Source organism: Amaranthus tricolor, chromosome 1 (genome assembly GCF_026212465.1).
Source record: "Amaranthus tricolor cultivar Red isolate AtriRed21 chromosome 1, ASM2621246v1, whole genome shotgun sequence".
NCBI lineage: Eukaryota > Viridiplantae > Streptophyta > Magnoliopsida > Caryophyllales > Amaranthaceae > Amaranthus > Amaranthus tricolor.
This window is the reverse complement of record NC_080047.1, coordinates 1,206,412-1,216,108: the sequence shown is the minus strand read 5'-3', so window position 1 is coordinate 1,216,108 and position 9,697 is coordinate 1,206,412. Positions and strand designations below refer to the sequence as shown.

At 30.9% G+C, this 9,697-nt stretch overlaps 1 protein-coding gene across 2 annotated transcripts; it reads right to left on the bottom strand.

Moving 5' to 3' along the window:
- Positions 1-237: 237 nt before the first annotated feature.
- On the bottom strand, positions 238-6,535 carry LOC130797535 (probable serine/threonine-protein kinase PBL21). Of its 2 annotated transcripts, XM_057660141.1 has the most exons (7): positions 5,739-6,535; positions 5,555-5,590; positions 5,275-5,456; positions 4,548-4,737; positions 1,841-2,232; positions 602-942; positions 238-518 (listed from the first exon to the last, which is right to left on the bottom strand). In XM_057660141.1, exons 1-6 carry the CDS (start codon positions 5,824-5,826, stop codon positions 679-681), a joined length of 1,152 nt encoding a protein of 383 aa, XP_057516124.1. In that variant the 5' UTR covers positions 5,827-6,535; the 3' UTR covers positions 238-518; positions 602-678. The 2 variants fall into 2 exon arrangements, with proteins under 2 accessions (XP_057516124.1, XP_057516132.1); XM_057660149.1 differs by lacking the exon at positions 5,275-5,456 and having other exon boundaries at positions 5,739-5,843.
- Positions 6,536-9,697: the final 3,162 nt, after the last annotated feature.

Below are 9,697 nucleotides of genomic sequence, written 5' to 3'. Positions count from 1 at the left end.
TGTTTAACAAAATAAATGTTAAAATTAACACTTTAAATATTAAAAACTCACTTTATTTTTTGAATGAGCCAAAATGCCCATTTTAGTTGATTAGCATCCAGTTTGGTTATTCTTCTTGGCCACAACCCATGGACTTATTACAAATCTAAACCACCTTTTCAAATAAGCATCAAACCCTACTTTGACCAGCGAATTTTTTAACTGTTCGAATTCTTACACGCTTCATCAAAATCACTGTTTTGATAATAAGTTCGTCACCTCATAAAAAAATTTCAAGAATTCTTACAACACAATGTGCAAACCTCTTTCTCATCCTAATTTAAAACTTACCATATGATTATATGACATATAAATTATATCTCTATAAGGCTATAACAAACATCTGAATACATGTATAAGATATCCCACAACAATGAAACAATTGTATCCCCAAGAACAAATCATAATTCATAACAATCCAATATACACGAACACGCCTTTTATACAAAACCGATAATCTCCTGAAACGTTTCTACCACCTGCAACAACAAAGAACATTCGATGATCACGAGAAGGTCAATGGGATTAAGATGGAAAAAAACATACCCGATGAAGTTTTTACCTTATTCGATATGTAATATAACCTCAATCACACGACTTTGTACATTTATGTTAAATTCATTAGTATGACTTTTTGTTCTAGTATCTGCTATAATCTTGGTGTGAAGATGAAGGCTTGGATTGGTTTCTTGAACCTGAAGATTCAGGATAGTAAGGTTGTGAAGCCAAGTATTCTAAGGCCACAACGACATCGCTGATGAGGGGTCGGTGAGCAGGTACTTCCTGAAGACATATGGCTACAATTGCGACAAAATGTTGGAAACAGCGCCAGGGATAACGGCCATGCAATGCCGGATCAACCAGCTGAATATATCGTGTTTTATCCTTGAAGCAAGGGCGTGCCTGAAAAGGATACATGTAAAATAGATGAGCCTTATAGGAGATGGATGATGATGGGCCAATATAATTATATCATCATGCAAGAATCAGTCTCCCACTCGGTGCGCTAGCCTTGTGACTTACTAATAAATGGGCTCAGCCGGTTAAAACACCCTCTATTGCCACTACGGCCTTGGATTAATGATCGGTATTCTGGGAAACCAAATTGATGTATGACATGCATATATAGACAGATTGTAGAGGTTGACATATGAGGACAATAAAAGACTTCCTCTATCTCGATCACAAGTTTATTAAGTTCATTACAACGATATACGTGTCTTCTTAATTTAGTAACTGAATCTGAACTTGTCTAGATTTCCATTTAATGTTACGTTACGACCATTCCAAAGAAAGACGATTGTCATCGTTGGAAAATAACCCACTGTGATCCCACATCGAAAAATTAGAGAGGTTGACTATCATATATACTTGATGAGCTAATACCAATTGGTTTTAGGATAGAACGGAATCGAGTTTGTGTGCAGTCAACTCTCCTCTCTTAGCGGGTATTGTTGTGCACAAGACCAAATTTATCGGTCATTTGGTGAAGGTGAAAGTTTATATGTGAATGATAACTATACCATCTTTCAACAAATATTTATTAATGATCCCAATTGAATCCTTTTTAGGGATGATGGGAATGCAACGTAACCTCCAATTCCTACTTTCCAACGCTCGTCATATCATCTTAGATCTTCGGTTTTTTAATGTTCCCTTCAATTGTCGAGGGAAGGGAGAGGAGGAGGTCGAGAAAACCAGGCCAGCTAAAATGTGTGTGCACATAGAATATTAAACATCAACGGTATGTCAAGGTATACAATTTCAACTTTTAATACAAATATATAAGACGATAACTTACCCAATTAATTAGATTCTGCTCTGCGCGACTCCTATTTGGATCAATAGACTTGCGTCCACTGAGAATTTCCAATAAGACAACACCCAAGCTATATATGTCGGATTTCAGGGTCAGTTTACCACTCATGGCATATTCGGGTGCACAATAGCCGTAAGTTCCCATCACACGGGTAGAGACATGGGTCCTGTCACCAACAGGTCCCAACTTAGCGAGCCCAAAGTCTGAGAGCCTGGCATGGAATTCATTGTCCAGTAATATATTCGCGGGTTTCAAATCGCGAAAGATAACAGGCGGGTTGGCTTTAACATGGAGATACTCCATACCCCTGGCAGTATCAACGGCAATCCTCATGCGTGTGTTCCAGTCCAACGGAACCTTCCCTGGGCCCAAGTCTGAAAATATTTCAATAGGAAATGGAATTATCAAATATTATATGGATACTTAAGAAAAGTTAAAAGACACGAGCAATAAGTTGAAAACTAATAATCAAATTATAGCAGTCAAGACTGCATTGATCTATTGGTTAATGTAGCCGACCCAAATCTTTTGGGATTAGCAGTCCGACACTGAAATCCAAAATGCATATACATCAAAAAGGATTGTAATGAAGGATAATTGTGTATGGAAAGACCCACATGATCAAAATTAATGACCAAAGAATAAAACCTAAGAAGGCAACATCTGTTAAAGCCAAAAAATCCATCTTAATCGCACAAGAAAAACACCACATGGGTCGGATCAGAATTTCTTATCAGTGTACTATGTGGCGGGGACCAATGATACATCCTGAATAATTAGACCTTTATTAACATGTATCTACTAGCTTGATCGAGACAGGTAATGTTTGATACATTCATAATCCCAGACCCTCAGAACCAGTCATTTCCATTCAATATTCCAATTTCCAAATGATTCCTCGTATTGCCCCCACTGGTCACTAAAAGAAGGGACGAATAATGCAAATTCAGATAAACTCCATATGATTGCCTTATCAAAAGAAAAGATAGTATGAAGTCAAATTCATGACAGTGAGAACGCGGAATCAGTGGACAAAGTAAAGCAGAGTGTTAGAACATCATTACGTCTAAACATATTTGAAATAACAATTAACAGAACATGCTTTCTTTATACACAGTTTCTGCTTTGTGATAGCGACAAATATATCACCATAAATTTTCAAACAGAACGAAAGTTTATTCTCTTTAGTGCAACAACAACCAATGCCTCTCGGCATGATCATCTTAGGCATTATGCGAAAAGCGATCTTTAATATTTTGAGCATACTATATACAATAAGTAAAAAACAGAAAGAAGGCACCATTGAATTGCTGAAGTTGCCATAGGTCCGATAGTTGGCAATAAATAAATAGTGTAAAAACAAGGCTGCATCGCATCACATCGGCCGCATTGTAAAGGTTTTCATAGCAAACAAAACGATATTTCCCGTGTTGCAAAGGTGTAAAAAAACCACATAAACTCTAAGGTTGGCATGTCACTCGTATAAAAAACTCGCCATAACTCGTAAATCAAAGGAGTGTTTCTTTGAGAGCCACTTGATGACCATTTCTCAATAACATATAGAGACATAATGGACATTTGTGGCTATATATTTACATACCTAATTTGAAACAATTACTGATAGGTTATAACACGTTTCATTTGACGTGATAGACAGTTGGGTTTCTATATACTCCAGTACTATATGTGAACGGAATAATTTCCTTATTTTTGAAGGTTTTGATGTTGGTTAGAAAGGGTTACGTGCATACTCTTGTTAACGTTATTCAACCCCTTAAAATGAGCTGCCAACTCTCTTGATTGTTGAGGCATCCCATATAGTTACTCTTGTTACCTAGGGTCCTCAACAAGCATACTAAATCGAATAGCAAGCTTTAGAATAAAATTTGAAACAACGGGGCAAGGGCAGAACAAAGGAAACCTCTATTCAGGAAGAAAGGACCAAAACTTTTAAGAATCTATAAAGAACCATATCAATCACATATCTTTGCAGTTGCACGCAATGCGCTACTTTACATGGAGGAGTTTCTCTCAGGACCGTTTAAATTACATCCTCGATCCAGCCTTACATTTAAGAATGCAATGAATCAAAATAGAAATATGATTGTGCATTTACAACCACAAAGCACTTTTTTTTTCTCGACTTAAAATAAGGTAGTTTGAGATCAGTTCATTAGGATAACCAACAACACACATTTTTTTATACTAAACCCAAATGCATAAGATTGATTATTGATATCCCTTTCTAACTTATAACATTGATTATTGATCTCCAAAAGAGCCATAATAAACTAAACCCAACCATAAAACGTCATGTATTACGTGTTAACAAGATCTACTGATCAAATCTTAATGTATCCTGTTGGATTTAATTAATAGGTCCGTACTAACACAGAATCTTATAAATAAAACCACAAAAAGAAAAGGGAAAAGCATCCTGACACCATTTTCAATGTTATATAGCTTGAATAAGTATTCCTATACAAATTAGCACAATGCACAAATGGTCAAAGGCAGCATACACTAATTTCTAGTCTCTAGAATCTAAAATGAAGATGTAATCCGAAAGCAACAATTGTGAACAAACAATAAACAAGCATATTATAAGCATAAGAATAAGTTCAACTCATAACACATACAATAATAATCCCAATATATATATATATATGTATATTTCCGAATTGCTTACTGAATAGATGATCTTCCAAGCTACCCTTAGGCATATACTCATAAACTAAGAGTTTTTCATCACCATCAGTGCAATAGCCTTTTAAGCTCATAAGATTCGGGTGGTGAAGAAGGCTAAGCATGAGAATTTCGATAATAAATTCCTGACTGCCTTGAACTCCTTCATGATTCAATTGTTTGATAGCAACAATCTGGTAAAAAATGTAGGATTTGAGATTAGTAAGCTAGAACATAACCATGGCCGGTTCTTAGGGCATCCGGGGTAGCCGACCGTCTAAGGCCCCAGAAATAAGACGCCTCAAATATTAAATAGTGTTATTTAGACCAGCTTTGAGCTAACACTTTTTAAGTGATTTGTCTGGTAAACCATTTTTATATTCGAAGTAATATAATATTACAAAAATTATGCCTTGAATTACTTTTGCTGAAGTGGAAAAAATTTTATCTTTAAAGGATCCCCTTTAAAAGACATAGCAAGAATAAATAGGACTCCAAAATCTTTCCTCCGCCCTTGTACATAACATGGTGATAATATGGTATGTCGTCTAAGTCTCATCGTATACCCCTCCAAGACCCTGATCATAACTTTTACGAGCAAAATATAGACATAACATGCTGATAACTAAAATCTTGACCAAAAATGCATATTTTAACATCTAAATTTCTACTATTTGTTCATGAAAATGCAAAATAAAGACAATAAACTTTACAGGAAGATCAAAGTTTACCTCCTCAGTCTCCAATTTTCCCCTGAAAACTTTCCCAAAACCACCTTCACCAATCTTATTAACAAAATTAAACATTCCAGTTGCAATACAAAGTTCACGGTATGTGAAGCTTTTCGCTGGACTTTTCGACCTAATTGTTTGATCACTTACTCTAGCAACCCCTAAATTCCCATTACAATTTTCTACAAAAAATGCAAAATTTCATCAATAATCACTAAAATACACTCTTAATTAAGGAAATTCACAAAGAAAATAGCATTTAATAATGTCTTAAACTCACCATTTTCATGCAAAACACTATTTCCCTTGTTATTCACTGCATCAATCAACCATTTTCACCATTTTTAGTAGCAAAACATAAGCAATTTTATGAAATTGACATGAATTTAGAAGAACAAAAATGCCCATTAAGAAAGGTAGCAACTTTAACTGGAATTTAAGCAGCTTTTGAAAGATAATCATACCTGAAGTACATGAAGCAGATCTTGCCCTGTCAGTATCTTCAATCTTGAAAATCTTTTTCTTCGAAAATAAATATGAAAAACACCCCATTTTATGAAATGACCAAGAAAAAAAAAACGAACTTTTTTTTTTCTAAAATTTCAATGTAAAACAAAATAACTCTTTTAAACTAAAAATTGAACATTAACCCATTAATTAAAACAACAAATAATAGAAACCCAGTTAACAAAGTGAGTGAACTTGAAAGTTAACCAAAAAAAATAATGAAAATTGACCGAATAATGATAAATAGAAAAAAAACAAAAGCTTTGAAGCAGATCTTAACTAACTGAAGAAATGAGGATAATTATAAAATATACTACAAAACAAACCATTGATCACCAGTATTTATATACAAAGACAAAGATGAACCATGTTATTTTTTTTCCTTTTTTTTATTGCTCATATGAATTCATTAATTTTAATTAAAAAAATTACGCATGGAAACAAACAATGTACAATTGCTAAAGGTTCTTAAAATGACTAAGATAAAGAGATTATTTTTGATTCTTTCATATGTTATGCTGGGAAAATCATAAATAAAAGGGAAGAAATCATATTTAAAAGATTATTTACTATGCTTTGAAATAAAAAAAAAATAAAGAAATTCAAAAATCTTTGCATTTAAATTCTTATATAAAAATTTCTCAAATTTATCAACTTCAAATTCACTTCACGATCAAAAACTCTTCAATTTCCTAAATAGGGGAAATATTAATTTCTTTTTTTTATCGTATATAGGTAGTGATTGGTTTGACATGAAAAAAATTTGTGGGTAACTTTCAACTTGTGCTCCTTATATCCCACAAAATTTATTCAATCTTTTAGTTCAATTTAATAAATTTACTTTATTCTTAATTATTACCATCTGCGGTGAATAATCCCTACAATTAATTATTTATAAATAATTCAACATTTGGATATTATTTGCCGATGGTACTCATTTCCACATTTTAACTGGCTACTGTAGTTTGTAGGTACCTGTTAGCTGTTACACTTACTTCTTCTTCCTGCTTATGCTTTTTCATCGGTCATACTCTACTCCTCCTTGGTGTTAGGTATTTATAGTAGTCGGTTAAAATGTGAAAAGGAATGTTGTCAGCAAATAATATACAAGAGTTGAATTATTTTAAAATAATCAAAATTATTCACAGTGAATAGACAATAAATAGAATTATTCTAAATAATTTTTACTTTTTATTTTTTGTTAGTACCACACGCTTTAAAAAGTAATCAATTGAGTAACAAATTTTAAAAGTTAATCCATCAGTTACTCCGGCATTCATAAATTAGCATTTAAATACTAAACTTTATTATTGATAAAGTTTAATAATAATAAGTGAACTTGATAACAAGTAAAAATAATTCATCATGCTAAAATATTTATTGTTGAACTTGCAGAAGTATAAGAACTTAATATTAATATTATTCACCATTTATATTCTCAAAATAAGTTGTTAATAATTTTTTCTTTTATCACAAAAACTTGGACGAGACGTTCTCATTATGAGATCGTTAATTTGAATCGGGCCAATTCGTGCGTGTAACACCATTTCAGTTTTCTGGGCATTTATCAATTTTGATCTTAAAGGTGTCAATATTGAAAATTAATACCTTTAAGATCAAAATTGAAAAATGCGTAAAAAAAATGCCCAAATTGTTATCCGCGCGAATTAGGCCGGCTCAAATTAACGATCTCAATATGAGGCCGTCTCATCCAAGATAGTTGTTTCTTTATTAGTAAAATCTTATAGTTGAATTTTTTAGTGCAATCGATATACTTATTGAGTTTCACACAGGGTATTCAAATTTTTCTTAATTCACATTTTTCTGTTTATATATTTAATATGTATCAATTTTCTAAAACTAGTTTTAAACTATCCAAACAAAAGTTTCAAAATGAAGACTAGAAAAATGTGATTGGTTTGGTCATTAAAAGAAATATAAAATAAAAATAGATTCATCATGACATTTATTTATTTTTTTAGTTTCATTAACCTTTATTTTTTGACTTTACTTCTGAACAAACAACTAAAAAAAATAAAAATTAAAAATTAAAAGTAAACTCTACACGTTCCATATCTATCAAATATGTATGATATGAATTATGATGCTACTTTAGTTATTAGTTAAGCATGAAATTTTTTATGATTTGATTATTCTTTTCATTATGTTATAAAAACCAATCAAAAAAGTATAAAAATTAATTCATAAAGTAAGAACATATAAATAATCTAACCTCCAATATAATTCATAAAATCAAGAAAAATATTATTAGTGAAAAGAAACAAAAAAGTGAAAGTAAGGGGTGGGTAGGATTGTGTCACTTTTTCCTTAGACTTTTTCACTAAATTGAGCACTAAATTTATTTAATTTCTTAATAGCAAAAAAAAGTGTACCAGAATTATAAATCCCATGTAAATTTAGTTTTAATTAAGATAGGTTTATTAATGAGAACTAAGTCTTATTATACTTGAATTAAGTATCATTTTTTTTCAGATTATTAAATTAAAAATTTAATTCTTACTTGAACTTCTGATCTCGACCTATCAAAGAAAAATTGCTTTATAAATTAATGTGATGTAAAATAAATAAGTGATAGATAAATGTTAAAAATAAAATCATGTAGTTAAGCAAAGGCATAAACTTAAGATTAGCTAAATATAATGATTGTTAAGCCCACTGGTTTGCATATCTACCTTAAATTGTGCATCATGTGATTGTTTGAGTTTGATTTGGTTAGCTTCGTACTTAGGAGAATAAAGATAATTAAATTAATACCTGTTTGCTCTTCTTATAATGTTTTTATAAGTCACTAAGATATTTCCCTAATATTACGGTGTTAGCATGATCATTAAGAATGATGCACTAGAAATGCATAGCAATAGGAAAATTCAAAAGTTATTATAAATAATTAGTGATTTTATTTTAAGCAGATATAACTAATAAATGAGATTATTTAGCAAGTTAGAATCTTGCAAATGTTAGTTTATGCTCCTTCCTTTAATTTTTTGGTGAGATTTTATTTTAATTCGTCTTTATATATAATTAATTTTTTATCACATATTTTTTAGATTTATAATACATAGTTAGAGATATCAAGGCTCAAAACATACATTCAATACTATGAAAAAATAAATTACAAAAGAAAACGGATCAGAAAGATTAGTTGATTCATTTGATTTACTTGATTATCGATACTTGATAGAATTGATTTTTCTTTTTTTTAAGGACAAGGTGTATATTGTTAAAGCCAAATACATAAGAATGTTGTGAAAGGAAATCTTTGTTTAAATTAGTTATTGCATGTTAAATGCTTTTTAAAAATAAAATTATCTCAATAATTAAAAACAATATAAAAAAATATTAACGGCAACATTTAGATTTTAACTTAAAATTTTAATTGACTTAAAATTATTTATCAATTATTTTTTTTTTCTATTTAGCCATTCGATACATTGGCTAAGAAGGTCATAGCCCTTAAGAAACAAATATTAATATTTTTATATATTAATAATCTGTTGGCATTTCACTATCACTATTTAAAGACATGCAATGCTCACATAATAATGAGAAAGATAGATGGCATGTACAAATACATGCACATAAATCAAAATTATTCTATAAATTAATTATTTAGTTGCATGAAATTTGTCTTTATCTAATTAAAGAGTTACAAGTCCTAAAAAATTAAGGACCACCTATATAGTTAAGGTCTAAGGACCAGGCTCGATATATATAATTAAGACACTAAAGCTTTATTTTCTAGGTTGTGAACAAATTGATCAATTTATTACATTACTATTTCTTTTTTTTTTTACTTAAAATACTTTTAATACTTTTATAATCTAACGTAACATGAAACAATAATTAAGTCGATTGTCTCATTGAGCACATCCTCTTATTACAAGGTAGGGTATGT

Coding starts and splice junctions, on each gene's coding strand:
- LOC130797535 (XM_057660141.1), bottom strand. CDS start 5,826: ATGGGGTGTTTTTCATATTTATTTTCGAAGAAAAAGATTTTCAAGATT. Junction 5,457..5,554: donor TAGTGTTTTGCATGAAAATG/GTGAGTTTAAGA, acceptor CATTTTTTGTAG/AAAATTGTAATGGGAATTTA. Junction 4,738..5,274: donor GAAAATTGGAGACTGAGGAG/GTAAACTTTGAT, acceptor ATTTTTTACCAG/ATTGTTGCTATCAAACAATT.